General features: G+C 42.7%; 1 protein-coding gene and 1 long non-coding RNA gene across 4 annotated transcripts in view; one reads left to right on the forward strand and one right to left on the reverse strand.

Moving 5' to 3' along the window:
• Nucleotides 1-15105, reverse strand: part of BRINP3 (BMP/retinoic acid inducible neural specific 3) — a 238220-nt gene extending 223115 nt beyond the window's left edge. Inside the window, exon 1 of one of the 3 annotated variants that reach the window (XM_065842591.2) lies at nucleotides 14395-15105. In XM_065842591.2, the coding sequence (XP_065698663.1) occupies nucleotides 14395-14462 (68 nt within the window). In that variant the 5' untranslated portion in view covers nucleotides 14463-15105. Of the gene's footprint in view, nucleotides 1-13263; nucleotides 14136-14394 lie in introns of those variants that run through there. The other 2 variants (XM_065842590.2, XM_071810578.1) reach the window with 2 other exon arrangements.
• Nucleotides 15106-15169: 64 nt separating this feature from the next.
• LOC136104014 (uncharacterized) lies at nucleotides 15170-23886 on the forward strand. Its single transcript, XR_010651697.2, has 4 exons — nucleotides 15170-15296; nucleotides 16617-16698; nucleotides 17026-20889; nucleotides 21074-23886. It is a non-coding gene; the product is annotated as an uncharacterized lncRNA (long non-coding RNA).
• Nucleotides 23887-24785: the final 899 nt, after the last annotated feature.

The following is a 24785-nucleotide window of genomic DNA, read 5'->3' on the forward strand; positions in this document are numbered from 1 at the left end:
GTATGCAACTTTTTTTTTTTTTTTAATCCTAAGAGTTGAGAGTCATGTATAAGACAGATGTGCTAATATACAGAAGAGATTTAGCTACTAAATGGATCACTACTGGTCCACTAATGGAGTAACATTTTATAGAAGAATCAATAAAGCTAATGCTAGGCATCATCAATAGCTTTTGTGGGCCACGCCTGCTGTTCTCAACAATCAAAATAAAATAACTGTACAATAAATGTACAGACACTTTTAATAAGATAAGGTTGTTTGGGTTTTTTTAATATTTTTTTTCTATTATGCATGTCAGGAAGGTGCTGTGGCCTTGCTCTGAGATGCTGTCTCCTGTTCCACAAGAGCAATGTCCTTGCAGTCCTTGTTGGCATCCAGCAACGAGCACAGCCTTGCCTCCGTCAATCCCTTTCTCTTTGTGTCTCACAGAGATCTCCTTCTGACAGCACCAGGATCTCTCTGAAGCTCTTTGGGATTTATGCTCACTAGAATTCCAAAAAAATGCTGAAATACCCCGAGAAAGCCTCCCACTGAAAGTCGAGAATCCTCTATGCTGAAGTGGGATTCTCCTGGCTGCAACTTCCCATAACAATGAAATAAAAATTTGAGATTGTTATTCTCAGATACATCCTTTCAAAGGAAAGTAATAAGCAACTTATCAGGAAACATTATGTTTATGTCCCCACAGGAGTTAGAAACCTTAATGTCTCTAAGATGGTGTTTTGTTGTGCAAAATGCAAAGCCTAGTTTTCTTTGAACTAGTGAATAACTAATAAGTATATATTCCTTTAAAAACAAAGGAAAAACCCCTAAGAACAGATTGAGGGAGACACAACCAATTCTGTTTGTAGGCAGTTAGATTTCAGTAAGGTCATAATTTTATAATCTATGAGGCTTTTGGCACTCCATCCCTCCATTCATTTATCAGCTGTAGGGATCTCAAAGTTACTGCTTTTGATGAAGTGTGATACTGGGTGTAACAGGGTACACTTGGTATTTCTTGAAGATTGCACACCATGGAAAATACAAATGAAGTGAATTCTTTATTTTCTAACAACTACACTAAATTCTCAGGCACACTCCCAGTGACCTCAACTTTGAATCAATAACAAGAAGCAACATTTTGTTCACTGCGGCTGGATTGGAAACAGTTTAAGCTCACAGGAGGCATGATAAGTCAGAACTGTTTTTTTCAGAGATATTTTGTCACTGAAAAATGGAAGGACATTTTGCATAAAGAATAAAACAACTGTCTGAGTCTCAGAAATAAGTTTTATCTGCTATAAGACCTTTGATTTATCACTTTATGTCTCTTTGCTTCCACTTCCTCATCTGAAGTGTGATGATCACCTTTTCCCCCTTTGTCAAGCATGACAGGACCTACAAGTAAGAACCCTGAGTTATAATCAGTGATTTTTTTTTTTTTTCCCAAAAAGCAATTTTTCTCATGTTAACAACTTTAAATGAATGAGACCTAGGGAGGTCCTTGAAATTCTCACACAGTCCAGTGTAAATGAAACAGCCATGGAGCTGATCACATACTGGGGAAGAGCAGAAAGTGCTGCCACCAGGATAAGCTAAAGAAGAGGAGGGTATAGCAGAGAGCACAAGGGCATCTCACTTTTGCTCTGCACTGCTCTCAGCCACCACACAGATTCTGTCCTGCAAAGGAAGATACCCAAATCCACAGAGTAAGCTCTCCCAAGATGAACTTAATGAAGGACAGCAAAAGGACTGTGGTACTGAGGGGGACTGTTCTGCCCTCTCCTCAGAGGTAGCTGTTTGACAGTGATCAGCTTTCACGGATTTTGAAAACCACAAGAAGCCTGGTGCGGTAACAAAAGATCCAACACGTACGTTTGGTAGAACAAAAAAACAGAACAGGGGTTTTGGGAATTAAAGGATGGAGAGCTCTCCCTGCACCAAATATGATACTCATGAGCTGCAGGGTACAGCTTGTGCCATTATGCAAGAAGGAGAAGGCATCTGGATAGACAGAACATATTTGTCAAGAGTTGATTTTCAGTGAGAGGGATTAAATCAACTTGTTCTCTGTTATTCATTGTGAGCTACAATAAGTCCTGACCTAGGAACTGTCTTCAGCAGAGACTCAAAATCTGATATGTTGGCAAGTCTGAAAGGAGAAAATAATTCTACGTCTAACATCCTTAGCTGAGTTTTACGTTCCAGGCTTAAAAATAAGTGAGGTCCTGGTATCTGCTTTGACTATGTGCATAGTAAAGGAACATCTTTATTTAAATAGAGGTTTTTCCACTGCTGGATTTCATCTTCCTTCTCTCTCTTCTATGTGACACATGGGCAAGACCCCTGCAACTATATCCTTGGAAGCTGAAACAGAGAACAAACAGGATGTCTGGGGGCTTTGGGTCTTTTTTGTTTGGTTGGTTTTTGTTTTTCTGTTTTTTTGTTGTTTGGTTGCTCGCTGGTTTTGGTTTTGATTTGGTTTGGATTGGGTCGGTTTTTGTTTTTTTTTTGGTGGGTTTTTTTGGTTGTTTTCTTTGTTTGGTTTTTGGTTTGGGGTTTTTTTGTGTATGTTTTTTGTGGTGTTTTTTTGTTTTGTTTTGTTTTTTAAAAGCCATCCTGCTATTTTTTTCTTCATCACAACCTTCAGAGAAGAGGAGCAAAAATAAAATGCACCTGCAGACAAAGTGAACATATGTCAGCCCAACCTCTGCAGCCATTATCAGGTCTGTCTGCAACGGGAGAGCTGATTGCCACAAGTTACAACTCCTGCCCATGAAACGTGCCTTGTTCCTCTAGAATTTCACTCCTGCAAGAGCCTGTGAGTCTTTAATTGGATGTACCCATGTGCTTTTGGTTGCATTCCAGTACAGCCAGTGCCAGTCCACTCAGCCCTTGAGGTCCACACTGGCTTTCAGATGTGCCAAGATAATTGTTTTAGTGCCTGATATTTGTAAAAGACCTATTTTTTTCCTTTGCTGCCAAGATCATAATGTATAAATTCCCTCAGGTGCTTATTCAATCTGTTAATCTAAGTTCACCCTCCTGTGCAAACGGATTCTTATGTGTTTTAGCTGATGATAGAGGTCAGAGTCCCTAAATTGCAATTTCAGTCTTTCTACCTTAATGAGTGAATTTGTTCCTGCAAGGAACACACTGAGGGGAGAAAATTGGCTGTTACTGTGCACAAGTGGGCCTTAATGGCCCTGAGTGGCCTCATCTGGGGCTTTTACCCATCCCTGGGGCTGACTGGGGCTCCTGGACCTTCAGTCCCTGCCTGGGTGGTGCTGGTGTGGCTGTCCCAGGCCTTCCCCTGTGCTTGGGCTGGCTGCTTCAGCCTTTGTTCTGTGCTGGTGAACCAGGAGGAGCTGTGCTCCTTGGCCGTGTAAAGACAGAGCACGCAGTTTGTCAAAGCACTTGAGGCATCTGGAGGCCTCAAACGTGAATTGTGTAGGTACATAACGGAGAGAAATCACAGAATCATTTTGGTTGGAAGAGAAACCTCAAGATCATTGAGGCCAACCATTAACCCAACCCTGGCACTAACCCATGTCCCTAAGAACTTCATCTCCGCATCTGTTCAACCCCTCCAGGGATGGTGACTTTACCACTGCCCTGGGCAGCCTGTTTCACTGCTTCACAACCCTTTGTGTGAAGAAATTTTTCCTGATATCAAATTTGAACCTCCCCTGGCACAACTTGAAGGCCGTTTCCTCTCGTCCTAACACTTGCTATGTGGGAGAAGAGACCAAGACCCTCCCTGCTCCAACCTCCTTTCAGACAGTTGCAGAGAGTGAGAAAATCTCCCCTCAGCTCCTGTTCTCCAACAGCTCCAGTTCCCTCAGCCACTCCTCATAATCCACCCAGTCTTCACGATGTCTCAGTTCCTCATATTTAAATGGGAGATAGCACCTACGTCCTTGGCAGATGACATCCATCAGTCACACAAGAAGCTAAAATGAAGTTAATTCCTGGAATGCCTAAGCATGACCCTGACCAAGCCTGGGTTTTAGCTGACCAGCATCCAGGATGCCACAAAGCCACAGAAAAACCTGCTGCTTCAAGAGCTTTAAACCTTCTCCAGGCTGGATGACTCTACAACCATAAAAGTTCACAGGGGATCAAATCTTTATCTTTTGAAGTCCACGCCTGCACATGGGCCGTCCCATGTGCAGAATATCTTTGCATGTAGAACTGTGTGTGACTCTTCCATTGCACAAGTTGCACTAAGCATTCTCCTAATTGTCCAAAAATTTTCAGCTAAATTTCTGATGGTATGAAAAGAATTAGAATGGAAACAGAATGTGTTCTATTTGAATAAATTTGGGATCTGCGCTACAGGAAAAGAAAAAGAACAATATAGGGAGAGTTTCTAGTCCAGTATTTCCTCAGGCACAAGCTGACATATATCACTGTGACATACGATTTTGCATACTGGAGCATTTGAGTTTGTAGAAAAACCTAACAGGAGACAGTTAGTTAAAAACTTGCATTCTAACTTACTGGAATTTTTTTAAACTCAACACATCCTAAAAATCTGCTATGATAATCTCGTCAGGTGTGTTTTGATGGCTATTAATTATTTCCTTAGGATTTGCAAAGAATACACCCTAGAATTGAATATTAAACTATCACTGAAACATCATGAAGTACTAGTTCTAGTAGTATATCCCCTTTCCACCCTTAACTGTTAGTCCACAGACTAACAGCTAAGTATCAGTTGGCGAGGAAAAGAGCGTGCATACTAAGAGACATGTAAGTTAACTGTATCCAGTAAACCACATCAGAGTAACAAACAGCTCTTACCAGTTTAATTTCATCCTTACGCTAGTGTTAAAACCCAGGGTTGTTTCAGTTGTTGCCTTCTAGAGTGGAAGGACGCAACTATTTACAGGTTGCATTGTAAGGCTTTGGCTCTAGGTTTTTCAGTCTGAGGTTCAATACAAATATAACTGATTATTCTCTAATGCAGAAGGACTTTGTCTAAAGGGAGATGGGGTGGGAGGAAACTTTGCTCGCCAACGGATTGTTGAACTGAAGAAGATTCAATTTACACAGGAAGGAGAGTACTTGGAGCAGAGTCACTTTGAAGTGCAGCTCTGATTTTACTGTGTAACCATAGACAAGAACCTTAACTTTTTTAATTACAATTTCTGTTCATAAGATTGGGAAAGAAGACTACTGTGAAGCTTGAACAATTAATGTCTACATAGCACTTTCAAATCATTGAATGACAGAAATGTCATTAAATAAAAGGAAGATGTTCATTCTACTAATGGAGTGGCTGACTATTGTTGTTTCTTAAATTTCTCTTTCTGGAGATACTGCAAGAAATCTTCTGAAAAGGATGGAGTGAAAAAGAATCATCAGTCTCAGACAAAAATAGAAGTCTTTTGAAGCTGTTTAAGTGCTAATATTGTTTGTACAATAATGAAGAGAAAAAATAATGGTGTGTAGCTGTTCTCCGGTCTTAAGAAGAGGGCCAAAGAAGCAATGAACTCTGTTTATTGTAACGCGGGCATATTTACAGAATCCAGTTTACAGCCTAGATTCATGTACTTTCATCCCCTCAGATATTGCCTAAACTAATCCATAAACTTGTTCATGCCTCGAAATGTCATCACAAAAATAGTAGTGGGTTTTCTTTATTTCCAAAAAAGAATTTCTCAGTTTAAGATCTCTGACTCAGGCATGGGATATAGCCCTGTAATTTCAGCTAAGTGATATCTGATCAAGGGTTCACACTCTCCTTGATTTTATTTTCCAAGTGAAAATGAGTGGTTATGGTTTCGACCATAGTTAGAAATAATCTCCATAAAGATCTAATGGCATGACATTTTTCTTCCAGTGCACTTTTCTGGATACGCTGCAGTTAGAATGGATGATTTTATACATTTTATATCTTAACACTGATATCAAATAGAATGGTAATGTTTTTGTTTTGCTCTTCTATTATGACTTTCAGACAAAAGTGCTCCAGCATTCATAGCATATTTTACAGTCGATTTCGCAGATGGTGCAGCTGGTTTTCAGCTGGTGTAAATGGATGGTTAAAACTCCTTTCAGGTTCCTAAGCTTCAACCTATTTATGCTAGCAGTAAAAAAAAAAAAAAGTATAAACTTATACCACTACTGTCCTCCTGCCAGAAGCCACTTGCTACCTGTTGTGGAAGCTCTTTAGACAGGACTCACAGAGGATTCAAGAGACCATGGCTCTACATTTGATCCTACTGTAAACTGTTGCATGACTTTTCATAAGTCCCTTTGCCGCAACATTCTAAGCCTGTAGCTACTAAATGGGCAGCAGCCAGATCCTCTTAAATGTTCATGTTGCAGCTATTATTTTTTTATAGTGAGAGCAGGGACTTTATGGCTGGCTGAGCAAAGATTCAAGCCTCAGCAAGCCAGTCTGGACCTAATTGCATCTCAGGATGGATAATACACAAAGTTTGATTGTGCAAGTAATAATTATGTCATGTGTACTGGGCAGCCTGCTATCTCACATAAATATAACACCAAAGCTTCCTTGTAGGTCTTGATATTTTACAAGTTTAGAAGAAATTGCAAAGAAAGAAAAAAAGTCTCTCTGCTAAAAGGTGTCTTTCTTGTGAACAGCGTGTTACAAGAAGAGAAAGTCCGGGCTTTAGATCCTCATCACAAATTACAGTCTCCCTACTGTTTTAATTTAGCTACATGATAGTCTAAAACCACATTAGTACAAAATTATCACTACTTCTTGTTCTAGCTCACAGAAAAACACATTCTGACTGAGCAGAAAGGTGCCAAACTAGTGCTGAAAAGTGTTAACTTACAGCTAATATCTTTTCAGTCCAGAATATGAGACACATCATCTGTTTATTAGAGATTACGCATCACTGCAGTCTGAGGGTCATTGGTTTTCTTTATTATAGCTTCTTTTTTCTTTTCTCCAGAAAGGCTGAGGAAAATGAAATTTTCTGGACTGCCTAGCTAAGACAAACCAGTATGAAGAAATTAATCTGATCTATAAATAAGAATACCTTTCAAAATAACCACTACTACCTCTTCAATATATGTGAATAAATCTAATAAACGTATGCTAACAAATAGCTTACCGGATACTTAGTTAGTTACTACAGCTTTTAGTTTTTAAGCCAATGAGTCAGATTCATATCCCACAGGAGCAGGGATTAAAAAAGAGAATATCAACAACTAATGGCCATCACCAACTAATGGCTGTATGCAAAATAAATTCATAGTCTCCAGAGACTGGCAGCAGGATGAGTCTCCACTTGCATGAACCTTGCTGCTTTACATAAACAAGCATCTTTGTTAGAAATGTTGGTACAAAACTAAGGAATAAAGTGATTAATCCAAGAAATTCAGAGCATTTACATATTCTCAAGGAAAAGAGGTGGGCATCAGCTCTGCCCTGTAGATCAGCCAGCAGTGCAGGATGGAAGAGCAGAAGGCTGAATGCTGACACCCTGCTTGCATTGTTTTTAAATCTTTCCTATATGTAAATACAAGTGCTGATATGATGCTGAAGTAAACATGTATCTATAAACTACACATATGTAAAATTTCCTGTTAGAAATACAGTAATTCTAACTTTTGGGGCTGCAAATTAAGGACAAACAAACAAAAAATCATCCAAGGTAAAATTTGTTGTAATAAATATTTGTTCTGCTTGTCCTCCAAACTAGCATTGAACAGGGATCAATAATGGTTTAGGTGAAAAGTAGCTAATTAAAAATATACTCTTGGGCTGCCATCTCAATTCACAGTACTATTTTTCAGCATGCAGTAGTATTTTTTACCAGTGATATTAAGCCTCCTTAGAAACAGAGATTTCAAATAGAGGGGGAAAACAATTTAAGAAGAAACTTATTTATAATGGATTTTAATAACCCCAGTTGGCTTTGGAGCGGTCATCCATGTTCATCCTTCAATTAATCAGGTGTTTTTGTTATTTCTAATAGATTTATAAGTACTGAAAGAGCTAAACTAGCTCTACAGAGTTCTCGGTAGTCATGAATAATGTGGGATTAAAGGTATAGAGTAGTGCTCTCATTCCCTAGATTTAAGTCCTTTACTTGGCAATGTGTAACAAATAGCTTAGAAACCACTTTTCTCATTAATCAAGTGCTGGTAGATGTGGTAGTGAAGGTGTTACTGCAAATTAGCAGAATTTTCTAATCACCATTAATGTGACTGCTACAGTAAAGGTATCTGACTGACGAGCCTTAGGATCCCACCTAATTATAAGAGAAACAACTGTACTTTAAGAGTCCAAATTTAGCTATCAGTATATATTGCCCGGACAATCTTCTTTTGTAGGTGGAAGAAAATCCGTGGCCTTTGTGAGAGACTCATTAGTTCAACATGAAAAGCTTTGACATGGCCGAGTGTCCTTTTTTCCTCCCATCGGCAGGTGGTTTTGTGGCACCCAGAACACATGGGGACATTCAACGGGAGATGGGAAAAAGACTGTGCTAAAGAATCCATCACATGGGCTGAACCAGGGCAAAAGAGTAATTCCAGAACCACGCGTGTGGAGGGATGAACGGTGTGGTGTGTGTCATATGCGATTATATCTATGTATGCATATGTATACACAAACTGTGTTTACACATGCACACTCCATGTGGTACCTATCAATGATTAAATTCAGAGGTCGGGGTCCAAATTATTCACATGACAGTTTTCAGCAGCATGATGACTTGAGTCACCAGGTGCTGAACGCCTGTAGCTCAGTGGGGCACTGCAGGAAATGGAGCTCACTTAATGTTCCCCAACTTCATCTAGAAAAAAGTTGATTTATCAATGATGATAGAGCACTGAGACCTAAAACAACATAAGATCAGGTTAAAAATCATTCAGTTCTTTAGTATTTTAATGCTGTTTAACTCAAGCTATGCAAAACCTTCCACTGCTCAGTATGCAGCGTGTAATTTCATGATGCTCACCACTTTTTTCTTAAACTGAAGTTCATTTTGGTTCCAAATTATTATCTTGGAAATTGATCTTGCTTTCAGTGAAGTTAATAGCAATGCTCTGATCTCCTTTAATTGTACAAGATCAGGCCCTCACTAGCAGTAGACATATTGAACAACAGGAAAACAATGCTATGAACAGAATGTGATTGCAATTTTATTTTTAAAAAATACCCTCTCTTATGAGTGTATCGGATGAGAACATGAAGAAGAGTAAGATAACTTCCCCATAAAACGCCTCACTGTAAGTTACTGCCTGCAGCAGTCTAACAGGACAGTTTCTTTAACACATCCTTTCTGAAAGAGTGTTGGTTTGATTTGTCAAAATGTATTTCTGATGATTTACTCTCATATAAGATTAGTAGTGTTTCAGGAGCAGAAAAATAAAATAAAATAAAATAAAAATTAATGTCTACTTCTGACTTCGAGGAGAGATGAAGATTTGGGACGAATAAGGAAGGGCTGCACTAGGTGTATATGACAATTAGAAAACAATGTTTCCAGAAAATGCCATGTAATGCTTCCCACTACTCCTTTTTTCTTCTAAACACAAACTTAGACAAATCAATTGATCTTCCAATTTTCCATTCAGATTTTCAAAAATTGCTGAAGATGAAAGTTTGCTGGTAAAAAAAAGAGCTTTTCAATTGGTGGTGCATTTTTCTGTTGAAATCTCAAGCAAAAAATTTCTTAGACTGATCATAGTCAGGTATGAGTACTAAATTTCAGATCAATCCAAATGAAGTAAACCAATTTTAGTCCCACAAATCATGGTCTCTACCTGGAGTTGAGAGGAGTGAAAAGTCACTGCACTCTGTGTGACTAAAGAAATAACTTTTCAGACACACATTGGTGTAAACAATGAGTAGACATCTGTAATTAATTCTCCACAGTAGCATTCAGACAGTAGTAGAAAAAATGGGTAAGGATGAGACAATCTTCAAGTTGTTTTGTTGGTTTGCTGTACAAATGCTGCCTTCTGCAGCACGATCTGTAAAATGTTCAGCTGCTTGTTTTCGTGTTTCCTCGTTAACGTTTTCACTCACAGTGTTTCAGCATTTCATGAACAATCACCCCAAACACGGCAACTCTGGTGAACTCAGCGTCTGGTGGGGAGGTTCGCTCTTGCTGGAGGTGGATTAACTTACTGAAAACATAACATATTTTCCGTTTTTTTTGTTTTCTCCTCCACTTAAATTATGTACATGATTCAGAGAGGAAAAGTGGTTGAAGACTAGAATTTGTAGGCAGTTTTTTTATGTAACTGATAATTAGGCAGCACTGCAATGGCATCTAAGACTCTGGTTCTGTTGCTACGCTTAGATGGGAAGAGATAAAAGTCAAATGTTTCTATTCTCAAAGCTGGGTGTTACGGTAAAGCTGATATAGCACCTATTTAAAATGAGTAACTCCTTGTACGGTTGGAGCTGAGCATTGGCAGCAGTCTGTAAAGCCTGATATCTAAATGGATTGCTCCTCTGAAGTTATTTCTTATATCCTGTAAATGTAAGTAGGGCCACTCTAGCTTTATCTCTGCATGGTTAATGTGTCAGTCACTCATCTTGGAAAATACAGACTCTCTAAGGTTTTGACTTCACTTCTTTTTATAGCATTCTTTCGTGATGCCATATTTAAATAAAGTTAGACGTGGGCTTTTCTAAGAAATAAGTTATTTTTGTTTCTTCTGTCAGACTTGCTTGTCAGATACGTGTCTCTTAATCACTCTCTATATTTTTTTTTTCCAAATCAGGTCTATCTCACAATGGCCTTCATTTGATATGGATCCATGACAGATTTTGATGCTTCACTTATCACATACATTACATTTTTCTGCCAGTCATGAATTCACTTTACTTCACATGCATCTACTTGCCTAATCTCCAAAAGAAATTGTTACAACCTGAGACTGTGCAGTCTTTCAAAAAAATTCCCAAACAGTAAATCATACCGTATTCTAGCTTCTTCCCACTCTCTGTTCTGCAAAATTTGACACTTAATGGAAGGTACACAGAAAATACACTTGGATTCCAAGTCAACCACGAGACAGATTGCTGGTAATAAATCCCTTACCTTTTTAAATGCATGATGCTAAGTAGCACAGCAATCGCAGCCCAGAAAAGCAGCTCTCCTGTCTTCCAATACACCGTGACAGTTTACACCCTATTTTCTTTACCTTGCTTTTTACACCATGCTACATCTAGTTCATGGTTCTGTTGCCCGGGATTGGCTGCTGCAGCTGTGAGGTGCACACAGGACTCATGCTTGGAGCACCCTGCAACCCTCCGTTAACTCTTCACAGCCAAGTGTCCCTCCCCACAGCCTTGGCAAGCCCGCTGGGATGGGGCTGGAGCGGAGCATCACCTGCTCCCTTGAGGACTGGATTTCTCCTCCCCCTACGAAGTGGGAGAAGCTGCTGAGGCTGGTGAGGGGCCGGGGGTGCCGGAGTGCCCCCCGCTCCTCCTCCCCCCGCCTTCCCCTCGGTACCTCACCCAGGGGACACGCACAACTTGAAGGATCAGAGCAGGGGTAAGTCTGGGTGACCAGGCAGGCTGGACACTGACCTGCATCTTTCCAGGTGTTTTGTCTGCCACAGCCCCCTCCCTGGGTGCTACAGGCAATATTTGAAATTAGGAAATTAACTCCCGGCCAAAAGGGAACCACGCAGCTCCAGGGGAGATGAAGGCACCACAGTAGGTGGAGGGAATCCTTGCTAGTGAAGCCAGATGTGGACAAGCAAGGACAGTGGACACCTAAACGAAGGGAAGAGAGGGCTGTTTGGGACCATTCCTTCCAGAATAGGCCACCGGCTTGGGAGTTATTTCCACACCACCAGTCTTTTGCACAAAAAGCAAAAGAACCAACCAAAGCAAAGTCAGAAAAAGCCAGGCTGCTGCCTGGCATTCCGATGTTTTTCTGAGTCATCCAGCCCGATGTGAGAAGAGGGTCTGGGAGGGCTGAACGCTGGAAATGAACCATCAAGGCTAATGGGAACCTTCTCTGTTAGGCATACCTCAAGTCTGCTTGTTGCAGCCACCCATTAAGCCTACATTAATTGCATTCATTTATTTGATGTTTATATGCAAAGGGTTTCGGATGCGCGACACTCTCCCTGCCCACCCCCCCACACCCCCTCCCTTTTTTACTAGGTATAGAAACGCCACCCGGTCCAACCTGTGTCAGTTTTACTGCACAGGCACCGTTTTACTGCCATCCATCACTGCGACTGTGATCTAAACAACTCCACTGTCCTCATCCTGTGTCCTACCATCTCCCACCCCCATCGGCACAGAGGGAATACAGAGTGCTCTTAAACCTGGGAAATATCCTCCTGATGGGCATATAAATCTCTTCTGCAGAGCGCTATCATTTAACCAGCACGGTGAAGCGATGCTCACCGGCTGAGCTATTTCCACATCGAGTTAATCCCTCAGGACCTCCTGGGGTTTTTTGGTTTGTTTTTTCGGTTGGTTGTTGTTTGTTTGTTTTTGTTTTCCAAGGTTATGTTTGTTTAGGTTTTGTTTGCTTGTTTTTTTTTTTTTTTTTAAGGATTAAAAATCAGGTAGAGCTTTGGGAACGCACAGACCAATCCTCTGTACCCAGGAAGGCAAGGGCGGAAACTTTCATGAGCAGCCTAGTGCGGGGGGATCCCAGTAGTAGCAGTGTCAGAGGCAGGTAATTGAGGAGAAAAGGCCGGGATTTGGTTAATTACCCCCGCCCCGGGGCAGGGGGAGGTGTGCGCGGCGGAGGGTGCCCGGGCAGGTCGGCAATGGAGGTAACGGGAGAATCTCCTGGACGAGAGACTCCGGGGGGGGAGAACACTTGGCTGTAAGGAGAGAAGGAGACATGGGGCGGTTCGAGCTGCCGGGAGAAGAGAGCAACTAGAGAAAGGATGAATTTTGGATCCCACGCTAGAAGGGATTTTTCACTCCCCATTTCCCGACATCAGCCAGCAATTTGGAGGCGGGGGGGGGAGCAGCGGTGGGGGGGGGAAGAGGAGGAGGGCTGAGGAGCATTCCCGGGTGTGCACGGTATTGAAGGGGGCATTGATCTTTCCTATCGTCTGCCTTCCACCAAGAAACACATTCAGATTTCGGGTATTTCTCACTGGCATCTCTACCTTCTTGCAAGCTTTAGGCACCTTCCTTGTGATCTGTACATGTACTGCTCTGGAGACATGACTGCACACACACACACACGCACACATACATACACACACACACACATACACTTTTCCTGCACACCAAATGGCATTTAAATGGAACCCGGTCGATACCTCCCCATTTGAAGTAACATGTTCCCTCCCTACCTTCTGCTATTGAACGTGGGTGGATCTCTGTCGCTAATTAGAGACACAGAAATATTGGAAGTATTAGCCACAAATAGCACTCTGAAGGCACTTGTCCTTTTAACAAAAAGTATTTCTTTCCCTTGGTCCTCTATTTTTCATTCAAAGTAAAGAAGCCCCTACTTGATTCAAAAGATATTCTATGGTTCAAAACGCTGTAGGTGGATATAGAAGTGAGTGTACGTGTTGCGAAGATGAGCCTTACTGCGCTCCTCAAGGCCAGCAAAAATATAGGTATTTCAGGAGGTGCGATGGGATCCAGAAATGCGGGAAGGGCGTGAAGAGACAGCAGGCAGCGGACGGGCAGGAGCGGCCAGGAGCAGGCAGCGGACGGGCAGGAGCGGGCAGAAGCGGGCAGGAGCGGGCAGAAGCGGGCAGAAGCGGGCAGGAGCGGGCAGGAGCGGGCAGGACCGGGCAGGAGCAGGCAGGAGCGGGCAGGAGCAGGCAGGAGCCGCGACCCGCCCGGCTCTCGCCGCCCGCATACCCCGACGCGCTGTCACCTTCCAGCACAAGCGACAGGACAGATTTGATTAGGTGTGAAAATCATTTTCTATCCCTTCTGGAGACTCCTTCCCCATCGTAAATCCGATGCAAGCTTCTTAAGGGGAACAGAAAGAGTAATGAACTTTTCCAGCTTATCTCCCCACGCAGACTTACTGACACTCCTGCTTGACAGGCTCACGACTCAACCACCAGCGATTGCCGTCCGTTCTCCTAACACAGGGAGAAACCCTCAGCCCTTCCAGCACCCATGCGAGCGGCTGTATTGCAAGGGTTAAACTAGCAAATGTAGCAGGTACAGCGCCTGATGGAAACATTAATAAAATGTGATGAATAAGCAGCGGAATGGTAAAGACTGCGGCGCGGGTGGCAACTTAGCGCCGAGAGCGGCGGTAACGTACGGAATGGATGTGGGCAAACGGGGTTGGTGCTTCGTGATTTCTTCGAGTACAGAAAGTGGAGCCAGACAGGCTACTGAAAGGTTCAGAAGCAAGGCTAGGCGACTGAGGGGCTGCTTTGCTTTTTAAATTTTTTTAAAGTGTCCTTTATGTTGAAAACAAGCAATCTGAACGTGAAGTAAAACCTACTCACCGGGTGAAACTGCAGAAAGCGAAGCGGCTGTGGGCAAAATGCATCCCGACTCCAAACATATAGTCCATGATCTTCGGCTGCAAGCTAGAAGAGGGCTTTGCACGGTGGCGAGACTTTGGAAACCATCGGCAGTTCTGTGTGGCAACAGTAGCGAGTGTAACAAACCATTCACACCGTGCGTGCCTCTGTGTGTGTGTGTGTGTGTGTGTGTACGGGAGAGAGATGCTCAAGACCCAAAGAAAGGGGGGTGGGGGGAAGTGGGGGGAGGAGGAGGAAAGAGGGAAGGAAATCCGAATAGCAAGAGGAGTTGCGGGGAGGGATAGGATTTGCTGGGGTTGGGGTGGGTTTTTTTGGTGGTGATGGTAGTGATCCTCACGGATGGAATAACAAGCCGTGGTATCTCAACAGCGGGCAGGAGGAGAGGGGTCTTGCCAAGCCAGGCGGAGCAAAGACAAGACCGCACCGAGCAGTGGGAGGCTGCAGCGAGGCGAGGTGGTGCGGAGAGGGGCGAGAGGGGCTCTCATCCCGCCAGCTGCTGCAGAGGGGCGGGCTGGGCGCTGGGGAGGGGGCTGCGCAGGGCTCCCCGCGCCCGGCTCGGGCTTTGCGGGACTTCGCCAGGCGCCCCCGGGGAGACCGAAGGCGGGAGAGCGGGAGGCGCTGCCTGCGCGGGGACCCGCGGAGCGGGAGGCGGGCGGCTCAAGCTCTGCCGCTGCGCCGCGGGCAGCGACACAGGCGGGGGGTGCGGGGGGACACCACGCGGCTGGGGGCAGCCCGGGGGAGCGGGGCACGGCCGGGGGGGCCGGTGCGGCGGGATCAGCCCCCGGGCCGGCTGCTGGGCGGCGCGGCAGCCGCTCCTCCTCCTTCACCGCAATCCAGCGAGCCACGGCGGCGGTATCGACCGGGTAAGAGCACCCCTGCTCCCAGCCGCTCCCCCTACGCTCGGCCAAGCCTTTGTTTCGGATCTTCCCCCGTTTTTTTTTCTTTTTTTTTTTTTTTTTTCCCCTCTCTTTCTCCCTGCTCGCCCGGCTGTGGCCGCCCCATCCTCCCCGGCTCGGCCGGGGTCCCCTGCCCGTCCCCGACAGGGAAAGGAGGCGCCGGGGGCCCTTGTTGCGTCGGGAAGCGGTTGCTCGGGGCGCCGCGGGGAGGCGGACATCGCGGCGAGAAACATCGGCGAGGCGGGGGGAGAGGGTTGGGCGGAATGTGCCTGCTAATCATCCGTGCCCCCTCCCTGCCCTCGATAAGCGAAGCATCCCACCTTCATTCCCCCTTCACTCCCCCCTTGCCGGCACTTCCAGGCCCTCTGTATGGAAATCACGAGCAAGCTCGGTGGAAAAATCTCCCATAGTGGCTCCAGAGTGTGTACTGAATTTCAAGGTGTGTGCGGGAGGAGGAGGAAGCACCAACATTTATGGAGCTTGGTTACCCTCCCTCCCGCCCCGGTCCCTCTTCTATATATGTGCTGTAAGCAGACAGGCGCCTTTACGGCTAATAAAAACGTATTTCCCTATGTATAGTTAGGCTGAGAGCTTGGCACCAGTAAACTGAAAGCCAGTCAGTGTCAGGGAGCAGCCTGTAGATGAACAAGAAGCTCTGGCATCCCTGCCCGTGGGTAAGGTAGCCTGGCCGTGTTCACACTGTGCTTCCCAGGATCAGTCAGCACAGTGACCATGTAGACTATTTGTGATGTGTGTGTTGGACAATACGGAATGAGCACCAATACTACACCAGCTCCTGTCCTTTGTGTTATATGCGGTCTGCAAAACAGACCGTCATTTCTGTTGAGATTTTTGATCAAGAAGGTTTTTGTCTTCTCTCCATTATCTCCCTAAGCACCAGTGTGTAGTCTTGATGTACATTTGCCAGTCGGGCAGTTTCATGTTTCCAGAATCTTTTGTGGGAGGTTCAGCAACTGCAGAAACCCAAGATTCCTCTGGCATCGCATTGGTTTGTTCCTGTAAAAATGTTTAAACATTTCTATGCTAAAGAATTGCGCAGCGATCTGATCTCAGCAGTTATTAAGTCTGCTTTGGTTTTTATTGTCTTTTTCTTCAGAGAGGAGGAAAGAAAAGGAGTGAAGGAAGGATGTTATGGCTAGTAAAGAAAAAATGTAGAGTCCACTTCAAGTGTAGTGGCTGTTAAATATGCATGATTCATTATGCAGTTATAAAAATGAAAGGCATACCATCTTGCTTCTTTGCCTCAGAACACACTTTCTCTTACAGCAACAAGTAGCACAGGCTCCTCTCCCTCTCTTCGCTCCCTCTCCCGCCTTCGGTCCATCCTGACGAAATGCCAGTTACAAAGGTCAGCCTGTTTATGTACAGATCACTGTGTTTCTTAACAAAGACTGCTGTACCTCAAGCCTACAATGACTATCAAACAGACTTTTGAATTCAAGACACTCAATTAGAGCACTGTCCATTTCCTAGCACTGATAAAATCCTAGAGAAAAGACAAAGAGACATAGTGGGTGAGTGGGGTGGATCAACAGTGCCAAGGTGTACATGGGCAGCAATATCATATTTGTTACTGCAAACAGTGGCAACATCAAATGAACCTCTATGTGCGTGTGTGTGTGTGTACAAAAAGGGACTTGCTGATATGCTAATATTTTTCTGCTCTTCTCTTTAGGTTTCTTGCTAACCCTAATGATGTCTTAGGCTGAACTTGCTTCTGCAACCGCTTCACACCAAAGGCAGCTTAAATCAGCCATGGAGAATTTAGAGTCTGACCACCTCTCCCTCCCCCCCAGTAAAAGAGAAGAGGTTGACTCCACCAGGCCTTGGCTCAGACCCTTCACAATTAGGTGCAGTTTTCATGTCATAATACCCAGCTGTACAATGGACATCGTCTGATCTTTATTTCACTGTGGTCCCTTCCTCTCCCTGCCAGCTTCTTTAATCTAGGGAGCAGCACAATTTTGTTTCCTTGACTAGTATCACCTCCTCTGGCCCTTTCCCACTTTAAATCTAGCAAGTGTATTGTGATATCATTAACTTGTATATAAATGCCCAATAGCTAAAGGTTAAAAAAAGTTGCCTTCAACTAACAACACAGATCTTCCACCGTGGGCAATTCCAAGAGCTACCTGCCACCATAGCTCCCTCTTAGCACTCAAAATAGTCCTGAAGCAGAGTTGAAGGGCTGTAGAGGACTATGATGCCTTTTGTTTAATGGTTTTAATAATCTATGGCCTTATAATGTAACATTACAAGATCTCATCATGAGGCAGAACACTGAAGTAACAAACAATGGAAAAAACTGTACTCAAACGGGGCGGGAAATTATACCACCCACTGAAAATGTTAAATCCAAACTTGTGATCAAGGTTAACCAAGGAGCTGTACAGAACCATTCCTCCAGCCTTGTGGTCTTGAATTACAGCTCTTTAGGTTCCTTTATCCTGTAAATCTGTGTTAAATAGCAGTGTATATCTATGTTGGTAAATGTACTCTTTGACAGATTATCCCATAACATTTTGGTTTTTTACTTCATTTAATCAGGCTTTTTCTTCTAGAACCTGCTGCATGCTTCTCTTTAGCTACTGAAAAATGCATGTAATTTGTTAAGCCAGTTCAGCAGTTACCCTTAGTTTGCAACGGGAAAACCTATTATGCAAACAATACTGTCACCTTCTTGAAGTACCTTCCCTCTCCTAGCTCTAATGAATTCTCTGCATGCTACTCTGCTGTAAATTCTCCATCTAAAAATTCCATCCACTACATGTTTCGTCAGGGGAAATTGTACTTGACTTTTGAAACAGGTGGGAGGGGCAAAATGATAACCTACTAAAGTGCCTTGCCCTTAAATGAAATCATGGCAAAGTAATTAAAGTTAGAGCAAAAAGTCTTAAACTTTGGATTGCTTATGTTCTTAGAGTTTTTGCTTAGCTGAGTTTTTTTTAGGAGTCTGATTTGAATGTAAAATTCGCATATTCAGCTAGAAAACATAGGGAATGCTTAATTTCCTATGTCCGGTATTCTTATTTTGCTTTGAAAACAATGTGTCATATATTCCTGGGTTTCATTTCTAGTTACTATTTGCATCTATAAATTGAACTGTATATCTAAACAAGTCCTGGATTTGCTCATTATGGAAACAAACATGTTGTGTTTAGAATTTTGCTTTATACACATATCTGAGAAATATGGAATCATAGAACAGACCAGATTGGAAGGGATCTCAAAATATCATCTGGTCCAACCTTTTGTGGAAAAGTGACCATAGATAAGATTATCTAACACCCTATCCAATTACATCTTGAAAACCTCCAGCAATGGGGACTCCACTATGGCCCTGGGGACGTTATTCCAGTGAATGACATGAAACTTCTCCCAGCGCAACTACTCTTTGTAGCCACCCTATGAGTACTGGGACACTATGACAAGGTCTCCCCAAGCCTTCTCTTCTCCAGGGAGAAAAGACCTAACTCCTTCAGTATTTCCTCACAAGGCAGTTTCTCCAGTCCTTTGATCTGCATCCAGCTCTGGAGCCCTCAGCACAGGACAGACATGGACGTGTTGGTCCAGAGGAGCCACAGAAATGATGCGAGGCTGGAACAGCTCTGCTGGGAGGAGAGTTGGGGTGTCCAGCTGCAGAAGAGAGAGGCTGGGGAGACCTTAGTGTGGCCTTCCCATACTTAAAAGGGACAGATAAGAAAGATGGGGACAGACTTTTCAGCAGGGCCTGTTGCAATAGGACAAGGGATGATGGTTTTAAACTGGAAGAGATTCAGACCAGACATGAGAAAGAAACTTTTTATAATGAGGGTGGTGAGAGCCTGGCCCAGGTTGGCCGGAGAGGTGGTGGATGAACCATCCCTGGAGACATCCCAGGCCAGGCTGGACGGGGCTCTGAGCAGCCTGAGCTGGTGAAGATGTCCCTGCTCATGGCACTGGGGGTTGGACTAGATGAGCTCTGAAGGTCCCTTCCGACCCAAACTATTCTATGGTTCTATGATCATCTCCGTGGACCTCCTTTGGACCCTCTCCCATCTGTCTGCTTTTTTCATGAATTGTAGGGACCAGAACTGGACACAGTACTCCAGGTGCAGCCTGACAAATGACGAGTAGAATGGGATGATCACATCTCTGGCTCTCTTAGTAACATCCCTGCAGATGCAGCCCAGGATTCAATTTGCCTTTGTTGCTGCAGCAGCACACTGCTGACTCATATGCAGCTTGTTGTCCACCACCAACATATTTTGAACTATACATTTTTTTCTTTAATGGAGATATGATTCATTTGAATAAAATTATATCCACTTAATCTTTATTTTCTTGCAGAGGAGATTATTTTTAACATTTCCCAACATTTCAATGGCAATGAATGATCTAGTACTGTAGAATCTCTTTAATTTCTCCCAAAAAACTAGACCAAAGAAATACAGCATTAACAACGATTACATACTTACTTGCCTTATCCTTTGTCAGAAGAGGACAAACTTAAAGTGTTTATTTTTCAGAGTCTTGCTATCACTAAAACACCAATCTTCTGAGATAGGATAGCCTTGTATTTGCTGTTTTCAGAAGATATTAATTGCAGGACCTGTGAGCTCACAGGAACTCACTGGACACAGCTAGACATACATATCTAGAAGGGATACAATACTATAGCACTTGTGATGTTGAGGCATGAATGCCTCTAGTGTGGGCTATTTACTGACCCCTGTTCTTGGAAGATTTAATCTGTTCTGTAGAACCTTCACAGTTATTGTTTGTGCTAGGTAGAGTACTACAAGGTTGTCTTCTCGTACTGCAAAAACACACAGCAGCCTGAACCACAAATTGTGTCTTTTAATGAACAGAGGTGTTTAACGGCTCTACTGTGATAGACGTTGTTTATAACTGTAAATTCTCCTTAAGATGTAGAGTGAATGATGACTGCTGTCACACAGCTTGATAGGTGAAATCAGATGACTTCTTTAAAGCCTTCCCAACGTTGACATTAGAACTTAAGTGGACAACAGAAAACAATGTAATTTCTTCCATATTCATGGGACAATGGCAATAATAATGTGTTACAATATTGTTACTGACTTTTTTTTTTTTTTTTGCTCTGTTTTTTAAGCGAAGACATATTTTCTCTATGTTCCCATAGCCAGTGGCCATGCAGGCAAAAATATGGGCTTGGCATTTTTAAAGTAAACTCTGATGTACTCAGGTATTCACTTTTTCTTGCTGGCTGGACTTCAGAAAATCAGAAAAGACTTTCTTACATTCAAGAAAACAAAAAGATAATTAGAGAGAAAAAGGTAAAGGAAGAGATGCATTGCATTGTGGTGGAGAGTCTTATGCATTAAATGCTTGTTTTTCTTAGGGAAAATGTGTCTGTGGTAGCTCAATATCAGAAGGAATGTCCTGTGGAACAGGTTCAATATGTACCTCCAGAAGCTGATACGGTGGAACTGGAATGGAGGCCTCCCACAAGCACGAGGTTCACAAGCAGTGTGAGAAGCACTAGCCTAATGCTTCAGCATATTTGTAGAGAATGGAGGTAACTTTTAGTGTGTTCATGTTTAAATACAGAAGCCATGCATCTTCTATCAAGTGCCTATCCCTATCTGATTTTAGTGTTGTCACATAAGTAAAATCTAGCTGTGTTGTGTTCTGAGTGGTCAGAATTGAGTCCCTTCCAGATTAGGCAAGGTATTAACACAAAAAAAAACCCTGTATTTCAGAGAGCTCAGAGTCTGAAATGTATTTGAACTAATGATGGAGGACAGAAGAAGTGTTGAAATGACTAGAAGGCTCTTCGATGTGTTTTCTGTGGTGCATGTAAAAGAGCAAGACCCACTTTTGGGCAAGTTTCTGGAAGGGCAATGGAGTCAAATGAAGTTCTGATGTCTAGTACAAAGGACAGACTTATAGTAAGTTAAAGCAATTCTGTATTCAAGGTGTAAGAGATCCTGATTAGAATCTGTGTACTTTCCCTTTACGAATGTTTGCAGAAGTAAAATACATGTTCACAAGAGTGTATAAAAGAAATTCGTCATGGACCGAAAAGGGAACGGGCAGGTACCAGTGAAATTCTCAGTTGATCCTTTGCAGTGTCAAGGAGTTATACACCAGAAAGGCAGAGTTTTACAGGGTGGTTATGCTGGAAAAAAAAAGAGCATGTAGAGAAAGCAATTTGCATTTGGAAAATAGATTATTTTACAGATATTGGTTCAAATTGATAGTCATTCTCTGAATAACATCTGGTGCATTATCTCAATAGATGTGGTTATGTCCCATAGAAATGAGCTGAGTAAAAGATCTGTAGTAAGATTTGAAAATAACCTTTGTTATTATGTGTCATTACCTCATAAGAATCAAAATACGTGGGCCACTAATGATAATGAACAAGAACAATACAGTTTCTTGAACAGTCTGTTCAATGCATTTCCAGTCTCCAGCATACTCTTAAAATACAACAATATTACAAGCATTTACCATTTGTCTGGGCCATGGAGCTAATAAGATAGAAAAAACATGAAGAATTTGAATGGATGAACTCTATTTACCGGATTTTCAACTGAATCAAAATTATATGAAAAATAAGATATATATGTATAAAGTTGTGTTGTTTTTTTGTTTTTGGTTTTGCTTTATTTTTCAGTTCTTGACTTGCAACAGCCTGGGTTGGGTCATTGAGGCACACAACAGGTAGGTGTTCTTGTGCTCTTGTCGGCAGCAGCTGTCGCCCTTGTCACAGTTCTACTTCCTGATTTGTGGGGGACTGATACCAGGAAGATGTCAGGTTCTCGTCTCAGTCACAAAGGAAAGGAGGCTGAAAAAAAGATTTCTCTCACATCATTTGTTTGATTATGTTCTCCATTCTTCAAAGCAGTGGAGCACAAAGCCCAAATGTGTTTTATGAAGCACTCTGGAATCTGCTTGGCTTTAGGCATGAGCTTAAAAACTTCAGCAAACAATAATGGCTTTATGTCTTTGATTAGTCTCTAGCATGTGTTGTACTGAATCACACGGCAGCAGTAATTTATATATTTAAAGTGGTGTAAATGTCTTTACCAGAAAGCCATGTTCTCAGTTGCATTTCTTTAAATGACACTGTAGGGCAATAAATAAAAATTTAGGACCCGATTTTAAAAAAAAAAATGTGCATTCAGTTTTGAGTTAGCCGTCTTCATTTTGCTCAGCCTTAGAAATAAGATTCCCTTTTTGCCAGAAATCTCTCACAGAGCAAAACACTAATTCATGCTCCTATTTTGAACATTAGGAGATCAGACATCTGTTTCCTTTTCTTTTTCAGGTAAAGCAACACTAACAAAATGTATTAACACAGGATAATCTCAATGTCCCCATTACTTGTGCACCTCACATAGCTAGGTAAAAACAACAAACAAACAAACAAACCCACAACAAAACAACCCCAAAAATATCATTCTCATTGAGCAGTGTTTGGACTGTCTAGAGACAATAGAAGGTCTTCTCAACCAGCTGCTGGAACTTACTGGACAATTCTTTGTGAGTATATAAAGTAATTGGCAGTTGCTTTTTTGAGACAAATAAGCACTGTTGGAGTCTGAATAAATTGTACACCTAAAGGCTGATGTGTATATGAATCCAAATGGGACTGGTATGGAGATAACCAATCTGTATCTTACAACTCTACATTACAGTTAATGCTCCAATCATTGTCTACTGTTAAGAAATAACCATAGCATTATTTTTTTTTTTCAAATCCAGTAGTCATCACAATTATCAGTGCAAAGGATTGCATAAACAAGCAAAAATAAAAATGCAGTTACAAGTACATGAAGAAAACATTTACAATTTCTCGGATTTCTAAACAAGTAAAACAATTTTCTCTGTATAATTAAAAATGAGAAAGCAAGGACAAGAATGTTTAAGTTGTTCTACTAAAAAAATATTCTCTCCGCTTGTGTGGTGCCATATTTCAGATTTGTGATCAAAGCAATGTGGATAAGACACCAAAGCTGTAGCTATTGCTAGGGTTGGTAGGCTGGGAGTGAGCAAGATTTTGGGAGGGGACACAGCCAGGCCAGCTGACCTGAATTGGCTAAAGGGATATTCTGTAACCTACGATATCATGCTCTCTACAGCTGCCTGAAAGGAGGCTGCAGTGTGGAGGGTGTTGGTATCTTCTCCCCAGGAACAAGCGCCAGGAGCAGAGGAAACGGCCTCAAGTTGTGCCAGGGAAGGTTGAGGTTGGATCTGGGGAACAATTTCTTCCCCAAAGGGCTGTGGGGCGTTGGAACAGGCTGCCCAGGGCAGTGCTGGAGTCACCATCCCTGGAGGGTTGGACAGACGGACATGAGGTTCTCAGGACATGGGGCAGTGCCCGGGGTGGGTTATGGTTGGACTCGACAATCCTGAGGGGCTCTTCCAACCAGAATGTTTCTATGATTCTATGCTTGGCAATAAAAGTGAGGAGCTTAGTTTTTCCAAAGTAGCCCTTGCTCGGAGGCTGGCCAGGCATCAGTGGGGGGTGAGATATTTCATTGGCATCAGGTCGGGTTTCTTTGGTTTTTTTGTTGTTTTTGTTTGTTTGTTTGTTTTTTTGTTTTTTGTTTTTTGTTTTTTGTTTTTTGTTTTTTGTTTGGTTTTTTTGGTTTTTTTTTTTGTTTTTTTGTGTTTTTTTTTGTTTGGTGTGTGTTTTGGTTTTTATTTTTTTGAGACTTATTGAGCTGGCTTTGTCTCAACCTGCAAGTTTTTCTCCCATTTGCACTTCCTATTCTCTTCCCCCATCCTGCTGTGGGGGAGTGAGTGAGTGAATGAAGGACTGGGAGTGGGTTCAGCTGCCTCCCCAGTCCTTAACCCACCACAGCCTCCAAGGCCAGTTTTGGAAATAGAGAAGTTGTTCTGCTTCAGCAGCTGCGGAGTTTTTGAAACAGAGAACGGTCTCATCTGCCAAATACTACAGCTCCATCCAGTTATCCTATTTCACTAATCTCAAATTCTGTTAAATATATGGCTATCTATAATCCTAAGAAATGTAAGAAATCACAGAAAAATGAGAAAAAACATTTAAAAAAGTAGGAGGTCATTCTCATACATATAGTACTAATGGCTTTTGCTGCACTGTTTCATCCTCTAAGTAGCTGTCAATCACTGTCATGTTTCTCTGCTAGGTGAGTTTTCTCTGTTTGTGTTTGTCCTTTCATTTGTTCACTTATTTCCTCGAGAACTGAACACAGTTTGTACTTTTCCTGCTACTCTACTTGTGGCTGAGAGCACACAAAAATAAGCAATTGACAGAAACACAGAGACTCTGATGGCCTCATTTTGCTCTGTGATTGTGCTGTAAAGTCCGTGTGGGATCAGTGAACCCAGTCAGGGTCAAGTAGAGCCCTTGCTGGAGGTGGATAATAATATTTACTGGTATTTGACATGTTAAGTGAAGCTGACGTCTTACATAATGCAGAT

This window comes from Patagioenas fasciata, chromosome 6, assembly GCF_037038585.1.
Source record: "Patagioenas fasciata isolate bPatFas1 chromosome 6, bPatFas1.hap1, whole genome shotgun sequence".
NCBI classification, from domain to species: Eukaryota; Metazoa; Chordata; class Aves; order Columbiformes; family Columbidae; genus Patagioenas; species Patagioenas fasciata.